This window comes from Salmo trutta, chromosome 13 (assembly GCF_901001165.1).
Source record: "Salmo trutta chromosome 13, fSalTru1.1, whole genome shotgun sequence".
Taxonomy (NCBI): Eukaryota; Metazoa; Chordata; class Actinopteri; order Salmoniformes; family Salmonidae; genus Salmo; species Salmo trutta.
In genome coordinates, this window is record NC_042969.1 from 47,041,860 (window position 1) to 47,069,341 (window position 27,482).

The 27,482-nt window shown below is 44.0% G+C and overlaps 1 protein-coding gene across 1 annotated transcript in view; it reads left to right on the plus strand.

Moving 5' to 3' along the window:
• The first annotated feature begins 792 nt into the window (after positions 1–792).
• The window catches only part of rsrc1 (arginine/serine-rich coiled-coil 1), a 185,393-nt gene continuing 158,703 nt past the window's right edge, over positions 793–27,482 (plus strand). Inside the window, exons 1-3 of the mRNA XM_029772271.1 lie at positions 793–899; positions 1,827–2,016; positions 10,180–10,302. Of these exons, the coding sequence (XP_029628131.1) occupies positions 1,841–2,016; positions 10,180–10,302 (299 nt within the window). The 5' untranslated portion in view covers positions 793–899; positions 1,827–1,840. The remainder of the gene's footprint in view (positions 900–1,826; positions 2,017–10,179; positions 10,303–27,482) is intronic.

Consider the following 27,482-nt stretch of genomic DNA (forward strand, 5'->3'; position numbering starts at 1 on the left):
ATTGATTGCAGGTCTAGTAGGTCTACAATTCAACAACATTTTTCTCAAATTACATGAGCAGTAAGATTTGTAATAATAACCAATTAGGAGATTATTCAGCATTCACAGTTGCTTGTCCACTCATAATAACCTAAAATAAAATATGCACGTTTTATTATAGGCTTACAACTTTAGCCTACTTTCCCTCCATTGTCTAGGCTATATACTATATATTGTAACAAAACTTATGCAACTTCGCGAAATGTAGGCTATACATAATTGGCAAAATATGACAAGAGTAGGATCTCTACAGTAGCCTATAGATCATTGACTGAGATATACACGAACGATAGCTCTGTTGTAGATTCTCTTGACTGCATGTTTCACCCGAACGTTCTCCAATCGATGTGCTCTTGATCTACTAGTGTAGTCGTTTGAGCAGTGCATGGTGGTGTATTTCAAGTGGTTTTCAAATGAAGGGGGGATATTTATTTTTTACAAGATTAAGGGTGGGACACAGCCAGTTGAATAAGACCTTAAATGTGATAGGAAAGTATCCAACAGGAAAGTGTGATTATTGCCAGGAAACAGATACCGTGGAGCATGCATTGCTACAGTGTGGGCAGTAACAGAGGGAAAGAGAGAGGCTGATATCTAGTATGAGGGAGAAGGGGATACAGGAAATTAGTTTAAAGAGTATAGAGAGTAGAACGTCATTAGATACAGTCTCAAATTTATACTTTTTTAAGAGCAACAGGGCTGGCAGGAAGGATTTAGTTCATCCTTGTCTCTGGCCCACATTCCAGTACAGTAGGTGGCGGTAATGCACCATAACGTTGGATGCCAACCGCCGATAAACACCACTGAAGAAGAAGATAAAGGAAAAAGAAGAAGAAGGAATATTTGTAGCAAGATACCTGGTATGAATTGTTGTTTCCCCCCTACTTACAGTCACTGTATAAGTAATGTTTGAAATACGTCGAAGCTGTTAATAACGTTGTAGCTATTTACCGAGCAAAAGGGCCCGCGTAACACAAAAATGCCTAGAATAGAGTCAGCTGTGTTTAGCTGCAAACTAAAGCTAACACGTTAGCAAGCATGCCAGCAGTCCTGAAAGTGCACATTCTGTCTGCATGCTATAACCTGCAAATTACAACTTCACAGTATCTTTTTAACACATGCGTACGCGATAGCTATTTGAACAATTATTTTAGAATGGATAGCTATCCATTATGCTATTAACTGTCGCTAGTTAGCTCTGTGGTAATGTATGTTAGTTGTTTACATTCTGTCCACGCGCTCTTATAAGGCAGGTGGAGCCGAGTTGGTGAAGTTAGCTAGCTATAGTAGCTCTCTGGCATCCTGACTGCTCATGTATATTCAGATAGAAAGGTTATTTAGCCAGCTACATGTCAGTCTTGGAGGATGGAAGGGGGACATTAAACAATGAAGCCACTCGCCACAGTATAGCTACGCAGTGCAGGATTTAGGCGGGCTGACTAAACTCAACGCCTCTCAACTTATGATGGAGTTGAGAGGCGACTAGTGTTGGCGGACTGCAGCGCTCTCTGAAAACGACGGATTTAAGCACCCAAAGAATAGCCTGCAATTACACATAACAATGTCGTAACAATGTCAGGCTATTCTTTGGGTGCTAAAATCAGTAGTTTTTTTTTTAAATAAAAAGAGCTCCAGTCCGCCCACACTAGTCGCCGTTCAACTCCATCTTAAATCGTGGAGTAAAGTTTAATCGGCTAGATGTAGGCCTACTGTTTCGTCTGAGCAATCAATAAATGAGTGTTTGATTAAATAAGACATCCTCTTATGCTTTATCTCCTCCGACCCAGTTTAGTGAGGGATAATGGGTCGCCACACCTCTGACAGCGAGGAGGACAGCCGTAGCAGAAGGAAGAAGAAGGAGAAGCACAGAAGGCGCTCCTCTTCCTCCAGCTCCTCTGGCAGCCGGGTGACAAGCCGCAGCAAGAGGTCCAGCAGACGCAGCCGCTCGCGGAGCCGCTCCAGAGAGAGAGACAGGAGGTAGGTCTAAATAGAAATACTGCAATTTACAGAGATCGGTAGATGAGAGAACTACTACACTGGCAAATATAGGAGGAAGCAGGCCTACAACACAACATCAGAAAGGATAGACAGAAAGGACAGACATGCGTGGTAGGTGTACTGTGTACTAGAGGTCGACCGATTATGATTTTTCAACGCCGATACCGATTATTGGAGGACCAGAAAAAGCCGATGCCGATTAATCGGCCGATTACATTTTTAAAATGAATTTATTTGTAATCATGACAATTACAACAATACTGAATGAACACTTATTTTAACTTAATATAATACATCAATAAAATCAATTTAGCCTCAAATAAATAATGAAAGATGTTTAATTTGGTTTAAATAATGCAAAAACAAAGTGTTGGAGAAGAAAGTAAAAGTTCAATATGTGCCATGTAAAAAAGCTAACGTTTAAGTTCCTTGCGCAGAACATGAGAACATATGAAAGCTGGTGGGTCCTTTTAACATGAGTCTTCAATATTCCCAGGTAAGAAGTTTTAGGTTGTAGTTATTATAGGAATTATAGGACTATTTCTCTCTATACGATTTGTATTTCATATACCTTTGACTATTGGATGTTCTTATAGGCACTTTAGTATTGCCAGTGTAACAGTATAGCTTCCGTCCCTCTCCTTGCTCCTACCTGGGCTCGCAACCAGGAACACATCGACAACAGCCACCCTCAAAGCAGCGTTACCCATGTAGAGCAAGGGGAACAACTGCTTCAAGTCTCAGAGCAAGTGACGTTTGAAACGCTATTAGCGCGCACCCGCTAACTAGCTAGCCATTTCACATCGGTTACACCAGCCTAATCTTTGGAGTTGATAGGCTTGAAGTCATAAACAGCGCAATGCTTGAAGAATTGCGAAGAGCTTCTGGCAAAACGCACGAAGGTGCTGTTTGAATGAATGCTTACGAGCCTGCTGCTGCCTACCATTGCTCAGTCAGACTGCTCTATCAAATATCAAATCATAGACTTAATTATAACATAATAACACACAGAAATACTAGCCTTTGGTCATTAATATGGTCGAATCCGGAAACTATCATTTCGAAAATGAAACGTTTATTATTTCAGTGAAATACGGAACCGTTCCATATGTTATCTAACGGGTGGCATCCCTAAGTCTAAATATTCCTGTTACATTGCACAACCTTCAATGTTATGTCATAATTATGTACAATTCTGGCAAATTAATTACGGCCTTTGTTAGGAAAAAATGGACTTCACACAGTCCGCAATGAGCCAGGCGGCCCAAACTGCTGTATATACCCTGACTGCTTGCATGGAACGCTAGAGAAGTGACACAAATTCATGTTAGCAGGCAATATTAACTAAATATGCAGGTTTAAAAATATATACTTGTGTATTGATTTTAAAGAAAGGCATTGATGTTCATGGTTAGGTACATTGGTGCAACAACAGTGCTTTTTTCGCAAATGCACTTGTTAAATCATCACCCGTTTGTCGAAGTAGGCTGTGATTCGATGAGAAATTAACAGGCACCGCATCGATTATATGCAACGCAGGACACGTTAGATAAACTAGTAATATCATCAACCATGTGTAGTTAACTAGTGATTATGTTAAGATTGATCGTTTTTTATAAGATATGTTTAATGCTAGCTAGCAACTTACCTTGGCTTCTTGCTGCCCTCGCGTAACAGGTAGTCAGCCTGCCATGCAGGCTCCTCGTGGAGTGCAATGTAAGGCAGGTGGTTAGAGCGTTGGACTAGTAACCGGAAGGTTGCAAAAACGAATCCCCGAATCCCCCCTGAACAAGGCAGTTAACCCCCATTCCTAGGCCGTCATTGAAAATAAGAATGTGTTCTAAATCTGACTTGCCTAGTTAAATAAAGGTGGGGGAAAAAAATCGGCAAATCGGTGGTCAAAAATACCGATTACGATTGTTATGAAAACTTGAAATCGGCCCTAATTAATCGGCGATTCCGATTAATCGGTCGACCTCTACTGTGTACAACACTAGAGGAACAGGTATACTGTCGCTACCTCGTCATCTAACAGAGGTGCATGAATGAAGGAGCAAACTGGATGTGTAAAGCTGTAACGGGGTCTGGTCTAGTGGTAATCCCACCGTCGCGGACCACATATGCCTATGGAGGCGACGGTTGGATCCCCCATCCCGAAACTCATTTTGTCTCCTGTATCCTGTATCCCTCTCCTCTATCTACATTTCTATCTAGCTATCCTAAATCTGTCAGTGAAAGTTGTACCTTAAAATATATATTTAAAAAAATCAGCCACCACACTTGAAAGACAGTTTTAATTGAATAGGTTAATACTACTTTATAGAACTACTACTTAGGGTGTCCAATCAAAAACACATATTTTGACCAATGGGTAAATCTGCAGGACATAAAACAATAGAGAGAAGATGGATATCGATTTTGATACATGTACTATTTTCATATTTTAGTATACGTTTTTTATATTAATTCAAAATTAATACAAGCATATCTCTGTGAAATTACAATGAACAGGGCCTAAAATTTGAGTTTGGCATTGGTGGGTAAGATGTCCATTTCACCAGCCACGTTGGCGGGTGGTCAGGGCTCCACAGTGCAAGCATTTCACTCGCATTTGTGAATAAAAATATTCAAGTATGATCACACTTAAAGCAAAGTAAATGAAACAGTAGCTGTTTTCAAAGTATTTCTGCCGTTTTGTTTCATAGCTGGTAAATTAATCAGACAGTCAAAGAACTACGAACCCTACATAGCCTATTGCACCTTGCGCTTCAACACTGCTTGGCTAGGGGCTGTGTTTGTTGGCTATTTACATTGTTCTGTTCACAAGCTAGGTTGTTCTATGTTTGAGTTTCAACTGCTAGGGAAGAAAAGACAACGCTTCTACTAGTCAGACTCAATCTCACAGGCACAAACATGACTCGTGTCGCTCTACCATGTTAATCTCCCGCCCTTAAAGGGGAAGGTGACATTTTTTGTCTCATCTGTGATATTTTGGTTAAAAGACTCAGGTCACAAAAAATGAAATTAAACAATATACCACATTACCTCTTACTAGTAATACATTTATTGTTTTAGAAACATTACAAACCATGCTCATCATTTTTTTGTGGTGTTTTGTTGGTGTAATTTTAGTGGCAAAATAATAATTTTGGCTGGTAAAAAAATACATTCTAAGATTTTTTAATCTACCTGTCACAGTGGCTGGTGGACCAAAAAGTGAATTTTATGCCCTGTCAACAGAGCGCAAAGCGTATACCAAGCGTTTTATTTTTGAAAGCCTTTTACGTTTAATTTAGGTCATGTCATGCAAATTTTTTTGGCGACTTGTGGAAACAACTATTTGCTTGTCAAGAGAGCTTGGTGCTTATTGTTGGATGTTTTAGGTTGTGAAATCTGACTTTTTGGATATAATGTTAATGATATTGTAACGACCCTGGGTTTATAAGCGCGTAAATCGACTCTGCCGCTGGAGCATGCTTTTGCGGCACAGTCGATAGCGCGCCGGACTTCGGGCTTGAAGTTCGAGGGTTCGAAACATGCTCCCTGCTTGCTGTTTCATTACATTGGTGTCAGAAGTGGGATCGCACCTTGCATCCACGACAGTGCGTGTGCTTGGCCGGTGAGCGCGTTCCTGTAAGACGTTGAGTCGCAAGCTAGCGCGAGGACGCGCTCTTTGAAAGGAGGGAGTAGTGTAACGACCCTGGGTTTATAAGCACGGATATCGACTCTGCCGCTTGAGCATGTTTTTGCAGCACAGTCGATAGCGCGCCGGACTTCGAGCTTGAAGGTCGAGGGTTCGAAACCTGCTCCCTGCTTGCTGTTTCATTACAATATGTTAAAGACCCCACGGAACAATTCAGAACATGAATAATCATATTTGTCTTGATAAAATATATTTTATAACATAAGGAAGTAAAATTTCATCACCAAAGCGCTTTTTCACCAACTCTGGGCAGAGTGGGTGGGCACCCTATACTACTTCATTCATCACGGTACTTCCACTGTCTTCCATCACTTTATTTATTTTATTTTTATATTTAAGCAGGGCTGCTCAAAGTGGAGTTTGCGGGCCAAACATGGCCCTAAACAACATTTGGTTTGCCAGATACTGTACGTAATAGGCTATTAGTGTGGTCAACCAGTTGAACAAGTCATTTTAAAGATAAACGGATAAGTAGCATATTGCTTTTAAATGTGTACATGCTTTTATCCTTTGAGACAACAGCTGATTCAAGGGGGGTGTGGCTGATTTTAAAACACTTCCCGCTAGCCGCCAGGAGGATCCTCTTGTGCATCCTCTGATGAAGTAGGTCATCGAGGAGGTGAGCATACTCCTCTGTTCGCAAGAAAAGGAAGTACCCACAGTGGTTTGATAGTGGGAGATTCTCATTGGGATCATACAAGCACATTTGTTTCCGCTCCTCGATTACCTTTGACCTTTTTCAAAAGCAGACGAGGATTGAGGAGAGGGAGAAGTCGAGCAAAACCAAATGAGATTCTCCTAAAGATTGTCTGGAACAGAGGTTAGATGACCAGCTGATACTCAGATAATAATGTGGCCGTCACAACATAGGATCAGAGCGAAGAACTTTACTTGATGTTTGACTTGATGATATGGTTATTCTGCTGAACAAAAATATAAATGCAACAATTTCAAAGATTTTACTGAGTTACAGTTCACTGTTGATTGTGTCCTGTGGGATGTTGCCCCACTCCTCTTCAATGGCTGTACAAAGTTGCTGGATATTGGAGGGAACTGGAACACGCTGTTGTACACGTTGATCCAGAGCATCCCAAACATGCTCAATGGGTGAAATGTCTGGTGAGTATGCAGGCATTGGAAGAACTAGGACATTTTCAGCCTTTTAGGAATTGTGTACAGATCCTTGCGACATGGGGCCATGTGTTATCATGCTGAAACATGAGGTGATAGTGTGGATGAATGGCACGACAATGGGGCTCTCGTCGCAGTGTCGCTGTGCATTCAAATTGTCATTGATAAAATGCAATTGTGTTCGGTGTCCGTAGCTTATGCCTGCCCATACCATAACCCCACCGCCACCATGGGGCACTCTGTTCACAACTTTGACATCAGCAAACCGCTTGTCCACATCTGCCCGGAACATAACCCCACGATTCATCAATAAAGAGCACACTTCTCCAGCGTGCCAGTGACCATCGAAGGTGAGCATTTGCCCACTGAAGTCGGTTACGTGGTCTGCGTTTGTGAGGCCGGTTGGACGTAGGTCTGGGTGATGTATCAAATTAATTCTAATGTATGGTTTTGTGCAATATTCCAAGTGCCTGTATCGCAAGAATCAAGGTTTTGTTATTTTTAGTTTTCATGTCAGCTTGTTCTCCTTTTGTATTTTTGGTCTTGTGTCTTTTGCTCCTCTGTGCTGTGTGCACCTTCCCATTTACACCAGAGATCTGTATATAATGACGAGATGCACATGTCTCCACCCTAACAATGGGAGTCGTTGTCCCAAAGGCAGGAAGGCAGGCGACAAGCTTAGGTCCAAAATAAGCCCTTAGAAACAAATTGGCCTTATTTTGCACAGGTTTCACCTCTTCCTCTATGGTTTACACACCAAGCCCCTCCCCTTGCCTCTCATGCCAACAAAGTTGAGAGGTCACATCTTCCTCTCTGAAAAGCGGTTTCAACTCGCTATTTGAGGTTTGGTCCAACATTATTTTACTGTAATAGAGGAGAAGTTATGTCTCAACCACTCAGATTGCGCGCAGAGAAGTCACTACTAAAACGAGAGTATTATTCTGGATTCTGGAAAATAAATGCTCAGTTTGTGGGGTGCCACATACCACTGGTAGCGTTTTAACCAAAGACTGTTATACTAACTGTCTAGCCTGTGTTTTATAAATATGCAATAAGCATAAAACATAATTATTTAAGGATAATTATATAAGGATAATCACAAGCACGTGTGCTTGAGAGATTGTTGATCTGTGTTAATTTTCTATAGCTTAATGCCTGCTACAAGAAGTTAGTCATTATTAGTGAATTAGTGCACTATGCATGGTTCTAGTTATATTTGTAGCAAAAAAGCACATTTTTTATAGACTGTCTTGAATGCCAGATTAGTGATTATTGCAAAATATCTGGTTAAACTATTCTGATAAAATAATTAAATTATTAATGGGTCTTATGATTTTTGAGGGCTTATATTTAGCCTAGCTATAACTTCACAAGCCCTGAATTCATTAGATTATTGTTGACTGTTTGAAATGCAGTGGATTTGACCTTTTAATTGTACAACAATGCATATTTAGAGAAAACATAAAGAGAATTGAGATGTATATCGTGACTCGCCGAAAGGTTTGAAAAACATTGAGATATGATTTTTAGGCCATATCGCCCAGCCCTAGTTGGACGTGCTGCCAAATTCTATAAAACATCGTTGGAGGCGGCTTATGGTAGAGAAATTAACATTAAATTCTCTGCCAACAGCTCTGGTGGACATTCCTGCAATCAGCATGCCTCGAAATGTAGAACATCTGTGGCATTGTGTTTTGTGACAAAACGGCACATTTTAGAGTGGCCTTTTATTTATATATGCCACGCCTGTCAGGTGGATGGTCTCTTTTATTTCAGCTTATGAAACATGGGACCAACACTACATGTGTTTACCTGTTGGACATAGGCTATTACAATGAATAAATGTAATTACCAGTAGTTAGTAGTTGATGTTACTTCCATCATTTAGACCCACAGGCTTTTTTTTAAAAACATTTGTTTGTCCAGGTTGTGCGTGAGAGAAAGTGTCTGTGAGTAAATGACCGCTGATGATGTCCGCTGAGGGTCTCTTTAACGGAGGATACTGGACAGCCTCCTACACACGCTCACACGCTCGACACTCCCTCTGCAGTCGTTTAGACAAGGCCGGTTGATGGTCATTATTTATGCGCTTTGGTCAGGGTCCATTACGCGAGATGGGAAATCATTGGTGGTCTTGAGAGAATGGCTCGCTGATCTGGGGCCGGCTGGTTGTAGCCGTTTACCCCTCTTAGCCTTCAGTCTTCCTACTCAATCAGCCATTCATTAGCTGCCTAGGAAATGCTTCTGTCAAATCAAGGAGTTGGACATGGCCAGGGAATGGACATTGGGTTGAAAATAGACACAGGGTCTATGGATTAAGTTAGGCCTTTATGTATGAGGCTATGTCTGCATCTCACATCTGCGTTTGCCTATGGGCCCTGGTCAAAAGTAGTGCACTACATAGGGAATAGGGTGCCATTTGGAAGGCACACTACACGCGTAAAGATAATCGTTAATAACTGAGGTCTCCAGTGAAGAGCAGCACGTGTTCACTAGCTGTTCACCAGGCATTAAAGAGCTCCCCCACACAACCCATTGAGTTGACATGGAACACACAGTCAGTGTTAGTGCACATGTCAAACCTGCTCCCACTATTCACTTGGATGGCTTCCATCATGCCGGAGCACCCAGGCAGCCTCCCTCTCATGTGCTGTAGCGGCAGCTTTCGCTTTGTGCGAATCAGCCGTGTTTTCTTATTGTCACACGCCTGTGTGTGTGTGTATACCACAAGTTCAAATAACATGTCTCGTCCTGCACGTTTCTTCTGCTGAACCCGTGTGTGAAGTGCTTGAGTCAGGGCCACGACAGAAGCCTTCTTCCTGAACCAACCTGCTTCTGCGATCTAACCAACCCGGCAAATATTAATACAACGCGCGCTCTCTCACTCACAACAAAAGTATTTGATAGATTTGATGAACAACCACCGGCACTTCTAGGGGGCTAGGTATGGAAAGTAATGAGGGAATTATTTGATTACCGAAATTAACAACAGACCAAATTAGTATTTTGAGGGATATATAAGTTATTTATGTATAAGATGGGACTGGGAGACATGCTTTCTCTGTTGCTCAGTCTTAACGTGTTGTGAAAGGCGGGTAAGAACACTGAGAATAAGAGAGAATATACTGCTTGGGGCGGAAACCCGGGAGAGGGAGCGAGGGGGTGAGCGAGGGGTTGATATGTGGTTAAGAAGAAGACGAGTTTGAGCTGCTAAACTCAGACCAGCACAGCGAGTCATTCCAGCGCTGGTTAATCAATGACTGGAATTAACCTGCGTGTGTGTGTGTGTGTGTATCTGTGTGTGTCAGACGCAGGCGGCGGTCCAGCAGCAGCTCGTCCCACGGCTCGTCCCGCAGGAGGAGGAGTCGTAGTGGAGATAGAGACCGAGGCAGGACCAACCGCTCCCGTAGGTCACGCAGCCGCACCCGCAGGTATGATGGGGACTGAGGTAGTGGGGCTGGGTGGAGGGAGAGAAGGGCTCAAGAGAGTTTACAGTGGCACTACTATAGTTTTGTGGGTATGAGGATGGCCAGTAGCAGGTGCTGGCTTTCAATAGGTGTCTGACTACCACACGCATGCACACACACCACACTCTACTCTTCACCGTACGCACACCCTGTGCTTGTCCCTGATTTTTGGCTGAATTTCACAATGTAATGACATTTGATAATGATTCGTTCCATCAACCACAAACTGAATGTTGCCATTTTGCTTGCCGTTTACAGCAAAAAATACTCAAACAAAAACAACATTTGTAGGGGCTTGGTGTGTGTGTGTTTGCCTGCATGCACGTGTGTGAGTGCCAGCCAAGCAGGCAGTAGCAGCAGCAGCTCAGTGTGGTTTGTTTGCTGTTGTGGCAAAGGCCATTATAACGTGGCAGGCTGTCATTAAAGAGACTCTAACTCTCTGAGCCACTCTGTACTACTGTGACAGTTAATAGCGCGTGCGCACACACACACACACACACACACACACACACACACACACACACACACACACACACACACACACACACACACACACACACACACTGTCATTGGATGGCTTTCTGGGAGACAGAAAACGGGGGAGGCTCCATGCATGGTTGTCCATGTCATTAACATTGCAAATTAACCAGTAAATTCTGCTGTTTAAATCGGTTAGCACTATAAGAAAAAGCTTATTTTTTTAACAATTTTTTATATATGATTTATGTGCACAAGGCACCTTATTTACTTGTTGTATGGCTACGGAGAAAAATTGCCGAACCATTTTAGTCACGAATGAGCGGTTTCATATCTTCATTAGGTTAGATGAGATGGCGGTAATGAAGGAAACTGGTGACGGAGGCTATGGACTGTCGGAGGTAGCAGGGGAGCCTGATTGGGTGGAGGTGCTCTTCTTACATGGAGAATTACATTGTTTATACAGTTTAAGTTTATACATACACAGCCAAATACATTTAAACTCAGTTTTTCACAATTCCTGACACTTAATCCTAGTCAAAATTCCCTGTCTTAGGTCAGTTAGGATCACCACTTTATTTTAATAATGTGAAATGTCAGAATAATAGTAGAGAGAAGGATTTACTTCAGCTTTTATTTCTTTCATCACATTCCCAGTCGGTCAGACGTTTACATACACTCAATTAGTATTTGGTAGCATTGCCTTTAAATTGTTTAACTTGGGTCAAATGTTTCGGGTAGCCTTCCACAAGCTTCCCACAATAACTTGGGTGAATTTTGGCCCATTCCTCCTGACAGAGCTGGTGTAACTGAGTCAGGTTTGTAGGCCTCCTTGCTTGCACTTGCTTTTTCAGTTCTGCCCACAAATCTTCTATAGGATTGAGGTCAGTGCTTTGTGATGGCCACTCCAATACTTTGACTTTGCTGTCCTTAAGCCATTTTGCCACAACTTTGGAAGTATGCTTGGGGTCATTTTCCATTTGGAAGACCCATTTGCGACCAAGCTTAACTTACTGACTGATGTCTTGAGATGTTGCTTCAATATATCCACATGATTTTCCTGCCTCATGATGCCATCTATTTTGTGAAGGCTTGTTCTTCGGCTTGCAAGCTTCCCTCTTTTTCCTCCAAACATAACGATGGTTATTATGGCCAAACAGTTCTATTTTTGTTTCATCAGACCAGAGGACATTTCTCCAAAAAGTACTATCTTTGTCCCCATGTGCAGTTGCAAACCATAGTCTGGCTTTTTTATGGCGGTTTTGGAGCAGTGGCTTCTTCCTTGCTGAGCGGCCTTTCAGGTTATGTCGATATAGGACTCGCTTTACTGTGGATATAGATTATTCTGTACCTGCTTCCTCCAGCATCTTCACAAGATCCTTTGCTGTTGTTCTGTGATTGATTTGCACTTTTCGCACCAAAGTACGTTCATCTCTAGGAAACAGAACGCATCTCCTTCGTGAGCGGTATGACGGCTGCGTGGTCCCATGGTGTTTATACTTGCGTACTATTGTTTGTACAGATGAACGTGGTACCTTCAGATGTTTGGATATTGCTCCGAAGGACGAACCAGACTTGTAGAGGTCTACAATTTTTTTCCTGAGGTCTTGGCTGATTTCTTTTGATTTTCCCATGATGTCAAGCAAAGAGGCACTGAGTTTGAAGGTAGGCCTCGAAATACATCCACAGGTACACCTCCAATTGACTAAAATGATGTCAATTAGCCTATCAGAAGCTTCTAAAGCCATGACATCATTTTCTGGAATTTTCCAAGCTGTTTAAAGGCACAGTCAACTTAGTGTATGTAAACTTCTGACCCACTGGAATTGTGATACAGTGAATTATAAGTGAAATAATATGTCTGTAAACAATTGTTGGAAAAAGGACTTGTGTCATGCACAAAGTAGATGTCCTAACCGACTTGCCAAAAGTGTAGTTTGTTAACAAGACATTTGTGGAGTTGTTGAATTTTTTTTTTAATGACTCCGACCTAAGTGTATGTAAACTTCCGACTTCAACTGTACATATGTCTACACATACATGCACACACTGCTAAACCACAGCTGTTCTTTTGCGGCGCTCCTTCAATGACAGTGTTGATTAAAACAACACCTCCCCCCCGAACCAAACAGGCAATAATGCCAGTGTCACATCAATGTAGTTGTGAGATTTGGAATTACAGTTGATAATATCTCTGTGTTAACACATGAAGCAATGCGATTAAAGAGGGAAGCCTCCTGTAAACTACTTAAGCAGGGGGTTAGCAGTGGTGGTGGGGGTTGGGGGAGCACAGCAACCTGAATGTTAAGTGGGGAATAAGTTTCGTAATGTCTGACTTGACAAAGTGGAACAGGTTGCCATGGTCTGGGCTGCTATCTGTCACTGTCGTGTTAAAAGGGTTTGGGTCGAGGCTGCCTGATAAATCAGAGGTGGATTGAGTGGACAGGGCCCCTGTGATTGATAAGTTGACAGGATATGAGGCACTCGCTCGCAGCAGCCCGGGACACCCGCATGGCATGAGATATAGAATATGAAAGGGGAGAGAAAAAGGATGGGACGAGAGGGATATTATTCAGAGGAATGAGAATAATAACAGCTGCATAGAAATATTGCAGGGGAAAAGGTTAGGACAGTTGGTTGGGGGGCGGGGCGAATATTACTTTCTTTAGAATCCTATATGTATAAATACAAAATATATATAGGAAATAAGAATAATGCTCTATGAAGCCCTTATGTGTTTACTATTCCAAAGCGACTCCCTCTGCAATCAGAAAATGATTTGAAGAGTGGAGATTCCCCCATCCCCCCCCAGAGGTGGCCAATCTATACCCCCCAAAATGCAAAACAGACAAGTGTAGCAGATTATCCATTAGTCATTAATGTTTATTCCCTTTGATCAGAGGAGTCAGATCCCCAAGCCAGCGTTATATTGAGAGGTGTTATGGCTCAGTTCACTGCTCCGGCTCCACTTCACTGGGGATGGCTAGGCACCGAGCACACGTCTATCTGAACTCAACTAAACCTGCTCCAACAAAGACAACACGGTTAAGAATTACGGATGGGGCCTCCCGGTGTTCTAAGGCACTGCATCACAGTGCTAGCTGTGCCACCAGAGACTCTGGGTTCGAGCCCAGGCTCTGTCGCAGCCTGCCGCGACCGGGAGGCCCATGGGGCGGCGCACAATTGGCCTAGCGTCGTCCGGGTTAGGGAGGGTTTGTCCGGCAGGGATGTCCTTGTCTCATCGCACACTAGCGACTCCTGTGGCGGGCCGGGCGCAGTGCACGCTGACCAGGTCGCCAGGTGTACGGTGTTTCCTCCGACACATTGGTGCGGCTGGCTTCCGGGTTGGATGCGCGCTGTGTTAAGAAGCAGTGTGGCTTGGTTGGGTTGTGTTTCGGAGAATGCATGGCTCTCGATCTTCGCCTCTCCGGAGTCCGTGCGGGAGTTGTAGCGATGAGACAAGACAGTAACTACTAACAATTGGATACCATGAAATTGGGGAGAAAAAGGGGGTCAAAAAATATATAATAATAAAAAAAAGAATTGCGGATGGGATCATAGGAACATTTTAGGGGAAGTTTGTGAGGTTATGGGGGTGTAGGAGAGTCACATCTTAAAGCCATGGCTGTCTGTCAGTCAGTCAGTCAGTCAGTCAGTCAGTCAGTGAGTGTTAAATCAATGGCAGGTTCACAGGAAGGGATTGGAGGCCATCATAGCGTTACTAATCCACCACTTGACCTCAAACACCAGACGTCACACGCACCCACGCATGCACCCACCCACATACATACACATGCATGCAAAGATGCTTACATTTCTCTCATTAATATTTCAGAGACATGTTCCGGTCGGGGAGCATAGTGCTTGTGTAAGGGTTTAGCCCAGGTAACTGCCGAGTGGTTTGATCACTGTGATTGTCATCTGCATCAACGGAGGGCCCCTAATTATCATGCCCTCGTCCCCTAAGGATAGTGAACTCATCCAGGAAACACTGTCGCTCCAATCTGGCACTCTGGAGGGGCTAGGAGCTCCTAGGACTGCACTAGTGTGCAGGTTGGGGTAGTGCGTATGCCGTAGCTCGGAGGTATCAGAATGGGAAACCCTCTCGTTGGCGTAGTAGTCGCTTGCTCGGATCGCCGTTGGAAGATCACACAAGGCGTGCGTGATGGCCCAATATTTATTTTGCACAGCAACTTTCCGGTGTAATGTACTGCGTGGCGGCCGCAGTACATCTGCTTGATGGCTTTTCCTGACTGCGCCACTTTAGGGGCCCGTGCAAAGGTCACCAAGTGTAGTGAGGAGGAGGATGGGTGGAGGAGTGGGGATGAGAATCAGGCCTTTCTGAGAGAGAGAAGGAAAAGTCAACAAGAGTTTATAGGTGGACGGGGGCTTTGAAAACGTACTAAGAAAGTTCTGGTCATCGCTGTTCACACAGTATCTGGATTACCCATCAGTGTGTCTGGTGGGTCTGGACCCAGTGGTGTGCTATGGGGATCCGATCTGAGTGTGTGTGTGTGTGTGTGTGTTGAGGACATGACAACCCAAATCTGGGTTTCTACCCCAGAGCTTGAGAATAGGATGTAGAAAAAGAAATATGTGAATTCTTATAGTACCTGGTAAGAGCAGAAAATAACAACTCAAATGTTTACATTTTTTTGTATCACAGTTATCCATTATCGTTTTTCTACTGTCAGCAATGAGTGTGTAGCCTAACCTGTTTAGTGTGTGTGTGTGTTTCAATGCTGCTTACAGGACAACCTTCTCCTCTATATATGTCTGTTACACCACTGGGCTTTCTACTATCATTCACCTCCTAGACAGGTGGCGAGGGATATATGTTTTACTCCAGTTCTCTCATTATACCCGATTTTATACAAAATGTTGGTTTAAGCTGAAAGATGACCCGGTTTGGTTGTGGTGTGTGCTCTTTACTTCATACAAATCAACATGCTTCCATTTTGGAGAATCTGAGAGGCTTTTTCATAGGTTTTTCCCCTCTGCATCCAGTCTTTTTTATTTATCCCCTTTAAAGGCCAGTCAAGCGCTGCTCGCTGCTTTGTTGTCAGAAAGCTTTATTTACCAAAGAGAGGAGTAAGTGACTGACACGGACGGGCCCTTTCATCCCTTGCTCGCCGCGAGGCACTGTTCCCCTCTCCTGCCAAACCCACCGTCCACCCACCCTCCTCCAGGCACACACTCGGCACCAGCCCCGAGCCCCACTCCCTTGGGTGGAAACCTAGCCGCTCGGTAGATCAGCCAGAGTCTGTTCTACCGCTAAACAAACACACACACGAGCGCATCTACACACACACATGCACAGGTACACACACACATACACACACACACACACACACACACACACACACACACACACACACACACACACACACACACACACACACACACACACACACACACACATGGCTTTGTGAAAGCCCCAATGCAATAATCCAATTTGTCAACGCTTTGGAGTAGACAGATTTAATGGTTCATTCGTTTTTAGGTTTCCCTCATCAAAAATATGTTTTTTTGTTTTATTTTTGTTAAAATAACAGAAAACATTACGTTGGTTTTGTTTACACCGACCCTATTGTGTGTTGTTCAAGTAAATAAACAACCGTGCCACAGAGAACTCAGACGGTCTTTGAGCATCTTATAGGAACCTCCTGACACTAAAGAGCTCGACTAGACGTTGCTCTAAATTCATCCCGTGTCAGAAACGATGACCGATTGGTCCTTCAAACAGCAGCGGCTCCTGAATGCGAAACGTGAAGAAAACCTTGACAACAATGTATTTTAATCACCCAATATTACCCGCCAGATTGGTTTGTCTCTGTAAATATTAGGGGCTGTTGTTCTGCCTTGACCTCGCTCGGATACTGTATTTATTGTCCAGAGGCTTTCGCTTTGACTGGGCCTTTCAATTCTCTCTGTTGTTCATGGCACTCTGGCCTTCAAACTGAGAGCTCAGGATTCTGCTTTCACTTTGTAGTACTAGCAGCTTCCTACCTTTTAAGAAATCCCTCAATAAACAGACATGTCATTCACCCGTCAGTCAACATTTGGACGGTTTGGAGAAAGATGGCAGCAGCTCCTAATACACAATGAGCTGTACGTTTATTTCGTCACGTCGAAAAGAGCTCGCCCGTTTGGCCAGAGTGTGATAGAGACAGAAAGTGTGTGAGAACAAGAGAGATTGACAGCGAGAAAGACTCTTTGCCCTGGTATCGGAAAACTGAATACAAAATGAATCTCTCCCTTCCCTACGTTTCTCCTCCATTTAAGCTTCTTGAAGTTCTTCCAAATTGGGTTTTAAATGCCAATTAGGAGGTTGAATGTAGTAAAATAAAAGCAAATGCAACCAGAATGGCCTCACCTTCTGGCTGGTTAGGCTTCTGAGAGAGACGCTGAACCTTTGGCTCCGAGCGCGGCTTTGAGAAAAATATCCTGCCTAATGAACACATTAATTAGAACCATAACTATTTATAAGATGATAATTAGAAACGAAGGGAGGTAAACTGGGCTTTTCCTGCAATTAATGGAGGATTAATTACTGGAGGTAATGAAGTGGATTTTTGAAACGCATTAAGGTGAAGTACAGAGATGTGCAGACGCTTTGTGATCAGTGGCATAATTATTTCGGTGGCCGTTTGAGTCTCGGCTCACTCGGGCCGGCTAATAAGCATCATTGCATCGTTATATATGCACTTAAAAAGACTTGCCACCAAAATGACTGCCTAATTATTTCTAATTGCCAGGCCGTGTGTTGTCATTGAGCTGTTTGGAGCAAGTGGCTTCAGAACCCTGGGTTTAATGGCGCTGTGGGGGGAAAATGAGGGGGGAAAAGGGGGCACCTCGCGCCGTACCCCACGGCCCAGACTGGTCTTGTCCCCCCCTCCCGTGCCACTCACTCCCGATGGGGGCGCCCCTGTCTGACTCAGGAGGCCACTCCATGAAGTAGCCGACCGGCAAAGTTTTTTTATTCAGCACTTTTCAGGTTTTTCTTTTGTCTTTAATGAACGACCATGGCTTCCTCTCAATTAAGCTTAGATGAACGGCCACCGTATGTCCATCCTCCGCCTCCCCCACCGCCTACACACATTTCTGCAGCCGTATGGTACACTACACACGCTGCTCCATTCAATAGCCATTTTCTGTGACTTAACATACGATTGGGCCCTTTTAATTTTTTTATTTAACCTTTATTTAACTAGGCTCCCGAGTGGCGCAGCAGTCTAAGGCACTGCATCTCAGTGCAAGAGGCGTCACTACAGTCCCTGGTTCGAATCCAGGCAGTATCACATTCGGCCGTGATTGGGAGTCCCATACGGTGGTGCACAATTGGCCCAGCGTTGTCCGGGGTAGGCCGTCATTGTAAATAAGAATCTATTCTTAACTGACTAGCCTAGTTGAATAAAAACAAAACAAGAGTAATCAACACCAAATAATCCAATAGGATTGCATTTCAGTTGTACAACTGACTACGTATCCCTCTTTCCCTAGTAGAAGGGTTTACCTATTCAATTGGTCAGCTTGTCCCATTCTATGGGAGAAAATAATATTCCTCTGGGCGCTTTCAAATTGCGAGTGGCACAGGGAGAAAAACACGCACGCCCAGTTGTTGGAAAAACACTTTTGAAAGCAGTTTAATTGCCACTTAACAGAGCAGGATCACAGCTTTCTATTCTACTTACATTTATTCCTCAAATGCCAGTTGGACCATTTTAAAAGCAGGGTTTTTAGCAGCAACATGGATTAGGCGCATAAGCAATCACCAATGGCGTTGAATGCATTGTCGGAGATCCTAGCTGACTCTAACATGGGTTAGTTGCTAGCCCTTCTCATGACACCAATGGATGTATTGGAACGCTGTATCACAACCCATAGTGTGGCGCACAATTGGCCCAGCATCGTCCGGGTTAGGGTTTGGCCGGGGTAGGCCATCATTGTAAATAAGAATTTGTTCTTATCTGACTTGCCTCGTTAAATAAAGGTTAAATAAAAACAAAAAACTAGGCAAGTCAGTTAAGAACAAATTCTTATTTACAATGACGGCCTAACCTGGACGACGCTGGGCACCTATGGGACTCCCAATCACGGCCGGTTGTGATACAGCCTGAAATCTGACCAGGGTCTGTAGTGACGCCTCTAGCACTGAGATGCAGTGCCTTAGGCCGCTGCGCCACTCGGGAGCCCAGGTACCAGCGTCTTACTTATGACTCACTGACAGCTTTGTTTGAATACTTTGCAGGACATGTCTCCCCTAGGCTAGGCCTCCTCTAGACAACTAGTGATGCTAGTTGTTAGAATTGAAAACAATTCATATACTTATATTCCCAATTTGTTTCTTTGTGTGTCTGCATGCCTGTGTGTGCATGCCTGTGTGTCCGTGCATACATTTATGCGTGTGTGTGCGCGTGCTAAGCAGAGCCATGTGCTCTGGCCTGTCAGGAGAACCACTGTCACCCCCTTCTCTACCCTCCCCAGAACAGAACAGCCGCCAAGCAAATTGTGGACTAATGGAATCTCCCAGGCAGGCAGCACTTGTCTTCTACCCGTGTACAGGCAGGGGGAAATGTGGTTTCACTTATCCATCTAATATTTTAATTGTAAAAAAAAAAAAAAAAAAAGACGGCAAAATGAAAAATTTGATCGGGATCATGTGCTTCTTGACTGAAATCCGGACACTTTGAAAAGTAATGAAACACTTTCTCAACGAGCTTGAGTTTTGTAGAGTGTATTTCTTTCTTTATTTTCCTTCGTTCTGTCTGTCCGGCTAGGGGCATCCCGTGATGGAGCTCCTGGCCAAGTCGGAGACACGCAGAGGAAGTGGAGAAATGTATCACCTGTCACATGTCCACCCTTCCTCTCTGTGATTGGTTGGAGGAGTGCGTTGGAGTACCTCAGTGCTTCTGCGCAGGACCAGTATATTGCTCAGGCAGTCAAAGCTTCGTCAGTGAATAGTGTGTGTGTGCGTGCTTGCATGTGTGTGTGCTCGCATGTGTGTGTTGATTTAAGGGACCTGATGAGGCCCTCTTTGAAGTGAGCCCCATGGTTATTGGGCTGTCAGCAATCGGCTGCAGTGTGTCGTACGGCCTGATGAAAACTCATCAGTTAGAGAGCCGTCTCGTAAGAAGCCCCAGATTGATCAGTAATAAAATGTAATATCTGTCGGCATCTGTTTTTTTATTTGGCTTCAGACACTTTCATGATCCGCAGCGACAGATGTCGCAGAGAAGTTTTCTCTGAATGTATTATTATTCTATTTTTTGAGACACCTTGTTCTCAACATCACCTCTGAATTTATTTATGGGGGGAAAAAAATGTACTCTCTTTTTTGTTTCTCTGTCGGAGTAAAACTAATCGTTTGGTGGTTTTACGAGGCGATATTTCAGATGCACTTATTTGTTTAATTATGTGTGGTTTCCCTCTCCGAGGTGGAATGCGTGTCTGCTTTGTGTCGCACATTCTTTTCCCTCCCTTTTACAGTGAGCCCACATGTTTTGTCTCAGCGTTTCTGATATTTCTTATACCACAGTTGTGAGGTTCCCGAAATCACTTAAGCACACAGCATAACCGTCCACATTTAAACAATAAAACACTATTATGGTAAGGGCCTCAGATCTTCCACCACTTCATAAATACACATAAATAAAAAGGACAGAGGCGAAAAAACTCCCCATCATCTTGCCTCTAAGAGCACACCTGCTAATTAAGAACACGTTGTGTCTGAAGCGTGGCTGTCTGAGTAGTCTCCCTCTCCTGTTCCGGATGACTATGTGATCACGCTCTCCGTAGCCGATGTGAGTAAGACATTTAAACAGGTCAACATTCACAAGGCCAGATGGATTACCTGGACGTGTACTCCGAGCATGCGCTGACCAACTGGTGTCTTCATTGACATTTTCAACCTGTCCCTGACTGAGTCTGTAATCAACATGTTTCAAGCAGACCACCATAGTCCCTGTGCCCAAGAACACCAAGGTAACCTGCCTGAATATGTACCGACCCGTAGCACTCACGTCTGTAGCCATGAAGTTCTTTGAAAGGCTGGTCATGGCTCACATCAACACCATTATCCCAGAAACCATAGACCCATTCCAATTTGCATACCGCCCCAACAGATCCACAGATGATGCAACCTCTATTGCACTCAACACTGCTCTTTCCCACCTGGACAAAAGGAACACCTATGTGAGAATGCTATTCATTGACTACAGCTCAGCGTTCAACACCATAGTACCCTCAAAGCTCATCACTAAGCTAAGGACCCTGTGACTGAACACCTCCCTCTGCAACTGGATCCTAGACTTCCTGACGGGCCACCCCCAGGTGGTAAGGGTAGGGAACAACACATTCGCCTCGCTGTTCCTCAACACGGGGGCCCATCAGGGGTGCGTGCTCAGTCCCCTCCTGTACTCCCTGTTCACTCATGACTGCATGCCCAGGCACGACAGCAATGACACAGCCTATAGGGAGGAGGTCAGAGACCTGCCTGTGTGGTGCCAGGACAACAACCTATCCCTCAATGTGATCAAGACAGAGGAGATGATTGTGTACTACAGTAAATGGAGGACCGGGCACGCCCCCATTCTCATCGACCGGGCTGTGTGATTATGTCTGATCTCACAAACGATGTAAAGTATGTATAGATAGATGTAATCTAGATCCAAGCGTGTTGATTTTTAATCCGAGTGTATCCTGCTATTGGCACACTTGTTGAATTATGCAACAGAACGTGACCACATAACCAACAAATGATCATGGTCCAAACACACCAAGACAGTCGTGAAGAGAGCACGACAAAGCCTATTCCCCCTCAGGAGACTGAAAGGATTTGGCATGCGTCCTCAGATCCTCAAAAGGTTCAACAGCTGCACCATCGAAAGCATCCTGACTGGTTGCATCACTGCCTGTTATGGCAAATGCTCGGCCTCAGACCCCCAAGGCACAGAGGGTAGTGCGTACGGCCCAGTTCGTCACTGGGGCCAAGCTTCCTGCCATCCAGGACCTCTATATCAGGCGGTGTCAGAGGAAGGCCCTAAAAATTGTCAGAATCCAGTCACCCTACTCAAATCAAATAATTGTATTCGTCACATGCAGATGTTAATGCGAGTGTAGCGAAACGCTTGTGCTTCTAGTTCCGACAGTGCAGTAATATCTAACAAGTAATCGAACAATTCCCCAACAACTACCTAATAATTCCCCAACAACTACAAATATAAAGGGGTGAATGAGAATATGTACGTATAAGTATATGGATGAGCGATGGCTGAGCGGCATAGGCAAGGTGCAGTAGATGGTATAAAATACAGTATATACATGTGATATGAGTAATGTAAGATATGTGAACATTATTAAAGTGGCATTATTTAAAGTGGCATTGTTTAAAGTGACTAGTGATCCATTTATTAGTGTCCAGTGATTGGGTCTCAATGTAGGCAGCAGCCTCTCTGAGTTAGTGATTGCTGTTTAGCAGTCTGGTGGCCTTGATGTAGATGTTTTTCAATCTCTCGGTCCCAGCTTTGATGCACCTGTACTGACCTCGGCTTCTGGATGATAGCGGGGTGAACAGGCAGTGGCTCGGGTGGTTGTTGTCCTTGATGATCTCTTTTGCCTTCCTGTGACATCGGGTGCTGTAGGTGTCAGGGGAGGCCAGGTAGTTTACCCCCGGTGATGCGTTGTGCAGACCGCATGTGATGCGTCGTACAGACCGCACCACCCTCTAGAGAACCTTGCGGTTGAGGGCGGTGCAGTTGCCGTACCAGGCTGTGAAAAACCCCAACAGGATGCTCTCGATTGTGCATCTGTAAAAGTTTGTCAGGGTTTTGGGTGACAAGCCAACTTTCTTCAGCACTGTCTGTGTGGGTGGACCATTTTAGTCTGCAATGTGTACGCCCAGGAACTTAAAACTTTCCACCTTCTCCACTGCTGTCCCTTCAATGTGGACAGTCATAGACTGTTCTCTCTGCTACCGCATGGCAAGCGGTACCCGGAGCTCCAAGTCTAGGTTCAAAAGGCTTCTTAACAGCTTCTACCCCCCAAGCCATAAGACTCCTGAACAGCTAATCAAAGGGCTACCCAGACCCCTCTTTTATGCTACTGCTACTCTCTGTTTATTGTCTATGCATAGTCAGTTTAACTCTGCGTACATGTCCATATTACCTCAATTTCCTCGACAAGCTGGTGCCGACGCACATTGACTTTGTACCGGTACCCTCTGTAAATAGCCTCGCTATTGTCATTTTACTGCTGCTGTTTAATTATTTGTTACTTTATAAAAAAAATTTACTTATCTATTTTTTACGTAACACTTATTTTTCTTAACTTCTCAAAGCATTGTTGGTTGAGGGCTTGTAAGTAAGCATTTCACTGTAAGGTCTGGACCTGTTGTATTTGGCATTTGACAAATAAAATGTGATTTTGATTAGATTTTTGACGAATTGTTAAATACACACAGTTAAGAAGGTTTGACACTGAAATATCTGTGTGTCCTACCATTCCCCTGTCTGCTGCAACCAAGATAAAAGGAGACAACATGAAAAATTGAAAAAGAAATGCTAGAGTTTGTAACCCCCCCCAAAAAAATTACAATTTGAGTAAACCCAAATATAAGAAAATAAATGAGTTGTTGAATGACTGGCTCTGGCGAAATTGGTTGAGTTAGTGAGTTAGCACCTCGTCTTGGGGTTTGACCTCCACTTGACCCTGTCTTTGGGTTCAGTGACTGAACAGTCGCTCCATCATGCCTTTCACTTCAGCTGCTGAAGGGCGTCATGATGTGCTGAGATGCCAGGGGTCACCAGACATGCCAGTTTAGGATTGTGGTGTCGTCGGTGAGTGACAGTGGGCACATGGTGCCAGCAGGGCTAGCTTGGAGGTCAACCGCGCCAAAGAGAGATGATTTCATAAAATTTTGTTTCTCTCGTAGAAAGTAACTTTTCTATTTTTTAAATTTTTTTAATTACCAGTTAGCCATGTGGGTTCATGTAGATCTGAGAAGCCTTTTTGAAGGCTTTTAAACTTGGCTAAATGACTTGACCTATGGGCTGTGCGGGTGGGCTTAAATGGGTGCTGATTTCTTTCTCAGTCCAGCAGACTGTTGGACAGTTGCCAGCTGTGAGCTAATTTAAAGTAGACTGATGATTGTGGCAGATATTTACCGTCCCCTTTCATGGTTTTGAGAGGAAGGAGAAAGATAAACTTTATGGGGAATCTTTCATGGTTGCTCTTTGCTGTGTTAATTGTGCTAGCAATCAGCTACTTTACATCGCTTGTAATTTGATGTGCTTTTTATTTTGTGTGTGTGTGTGTGTGTGTGTGTGTGTGTGTGTGTGTGTGTGTGTGTGTGTGTGTGTGTGTGTGTGTGTGTGTGAGTACAGATAATATGGCTGCTTGGAAGAGGGAAACAGCTTGGGAAATGATTTCAACAGCTATCGTAATTAGGAGAATATCATAAATTAAACTTGTGTCTGGCACAGCGTTTGAAGAGCACTGAAAAGTAATAAATGCTGGATGGTTAACATATTTGCATTGCGTTCGGCGGACAGCGCTGGGGAGGACCAGCTGTTTTGGATGTCTTTTGGCAGCAGGAAATGCAGCTATTGCTCATTCAAGGTGCTTTGCTTTCGAACTGTATCATGAATATCACTTTTAAATTGAGTGGGAAACGGCTGCTGCGTGCGCGTGCGTGCGTGCGCGTGTGTATTCTCTCTCTGGAAGAACTCTGCGGGGGTAAATGCTTTAATGAAGTTCCTGAAATAAGTGTTTTTGTCTTTTGAATATATATTTTTCTTTCAGATGTGGTTTTTATATCTTGCATATTTGGAGGTTTGGCTGAAGAACCAGTCCTTGTATGATGTGGGAAGAGTCCTAGTCGAGACATGGGGCCAAAGCACTAACTTACGTGTGACTTTTGACTTTCTCTTCAATTGTGTATTGATATTAAAGGACAAACATTTTGAGTTGCATGCACAGATCCCAAGTTAGGATTTGGTATAGTGGTCTCCCTGGTCACTCTCAGGTCCAGTCATAGTACAGCAGCCCCAACAGAATCCATCAGTCAGGTGCTTAGAGCCACTTATCGAAGCAGAGTGACGACGTGACAATTGCCAGTGGAACCGGAGACTTCTCTTTCACATAGGCATAGCCAATTAATGAAAGATCGAGCAGACTGACAGATGAAATCTCCCCTAAAGTCAAGATAAAGGCTAACCATCACTTTGGTCCTGTGTTGCTCAGGTGTTAAGAGCTTGGTGCTAGCAACTCCAGGGTTGTTGGTTCGACACCCACAGAGATCACATATACAAAAAATATATGCGCTGACGGTACTAGAAGTCACTTTGGATAAAGGTGCCTGCTAAACCGCATACGTTAAGTATTCCGACCCCTTGACCTTTTCCACATTTTGTTACGTTACAGCCTTATTCTAAAATGTATTAAATAGTTTTTCCCCCCTCATCAATCTACACACAATTACCCCATAATGACAAAGCACAAACAGGTTTTTTGATTTTTTTGCAAATGTTTTATAAAGAAAAACATAATATTTAGATCCTTTACTCAGTACTTTGTTGAAGCACCTTTTGGCAGCAATTACAGCATCGAGTCTTCTTGAGTATGACACTACAAGCTTGGCACACCTGTATTTGGGGAGTTTCTCACATTCTCTGCAGATCCTCTCAAGCTCTGTCAGGTTGGATGGGGTGTCGCTGCACAGCTATTTTCATGTCTCTCCAGAGGTTCAAGTCCGGGCACTGGCTGGGCCACTCAAGGACATTCAGAGACTTGTCCCGAGTGCCATGGTTTCATCAGACCAGAGTCTTGTTTCCCATGGTCTGAGAGTCCTTTAGGTGCCTTTTGGCAAACTCCAAGCGGGCTGTAATGTAGCTTTTGCCTTGGCCACTCTACCATAAAGGCTTGATTGGTAGAGTCCTGCAGAGATGGTTGTCCTTCTGGAAGGTTCTCCCATCTCCACAGAGGAACTCTGGAGCTCTGTCAGAGTGACCATTGGGTTATTGGTTACCTCCCTGACCAAGGCCCTTCTCCCACGATTTCTCAGTTTGACTGGACGGCCAGCTCCAGGAATGGTCTTGGTACTTCCAAACTTCTTCCATTTAAGAATGATGGAGGCCACTGTGTTCTTGTTGACCTTTAATGCTGCAGACCTTTTTTGGTACCCTTCCCCAGATCTGTGCCTTGACACAAGCCTGTCTCGGAGCTCTACGGACAATTCATTCGACCTCAAAGCTTGGTTTTTGCTCTGACATGCACTGTACACTGTGGGACCTTATATAGACAGGTGTATGCCTTTCCAAATCATGTCCAATCAATTGAATTTGTAGAAATATCTCAAGGATGATCAATGGAAACAGATCAATTTCGAGTCTCATAGTAAAGGGTCTGAATACTTATGTAAATAAGATGTTGAAGTTTTTTTAATTTTATAAATTTGCAAACATTTCTGAACCTGTTTTCGCTTTGTCATTATGGGGTATTGTGTGTAGATTGAGGAAAAGCCATTTTAGAAAAAGGCTGTAACGTAACAAAATGTGGAAAAATGTCTGAATACTTTCCGAATGCACTGTATGTTATTTACCCACATAGCACTGTGGATGTAGCATTTATGCTTACGCTTGTCTACTGTACGTAGGGAGTATGGATTGTTAGTAGTGGTAGTGATTGTAGTCCCCTGGGAGTAGCAGGCCGCAGTCCCCAACTGGAAGACTGTAGAGAGGATGGATGGATGAGAGAGAGTTCCAGGCTGTTGTCGCTGCTGGGATGGGGATGGGGAGGGAGAGGGGGAGGCAGGGGGCCATGGAGGAGGGGGCATGAATAATGATTTGACCAGGGTCGGATTCCAGTCGAGACTTCAGCCTGTTTTCCAGCACTAGTGGTATCATGTGGCTGCCATTAATGTCCAATTTTCAATGAAAAACATGTTTAGCCTCCGAAATATAATACAGACAGATAACGCGGGGCGACGACACCACTATCCAGGCTACACACCCCCGACGATATAATTACCCAAATGGGTTGTGGTTAGGGATCATATCCAGGGTGAGCGCGGGGGGTCACCCAGCGATAAGCTCCCCAACCTTGCTCCAACACACTGGTAATTACTTTATTGATAATTCACTGAGAAAATTGCCCTAGCCAATAGCGGCAGCCCGATTTAATGGATTGGCTAGGCGAATAGGAGGGGGGGAGAAAACAGCAAGGCCCTTTTAATAGAAATGAGAATATGTTTAGGCCATAGGGGAACCATTTTCTCCTGAGATAATAACCCAAATAAAATGTAAAATAGGCAGGGCCTTGGCATGGGGTAGGGGTTGATGCTGTTTATCTGTGTGTCTTGCATTAACACATTTACCCCTGGCCTTAAACAAGCTAATCATTCTCCAAGGGGAAGGGCTTGGTAATGAAATTGACATTTAACAGCATAGCCTCACTCTATTAACTACAGTAAATGTAATTTGGTACAGACCCCAGAAGTGTGTGGCTGCCGCCGCTTCCCCCCCCCGTTCAGAAAAGCTGCCACAGATTTTGTGTTTATTGCATCTGCTTGCCACAAGTTGCTTGGCTGCTAAAATAAAACTGCACTTGTGTTTCTCCATATGTAGCTATTGGACACGCACAAGCACACACACAGACCAAAACAGAAAATG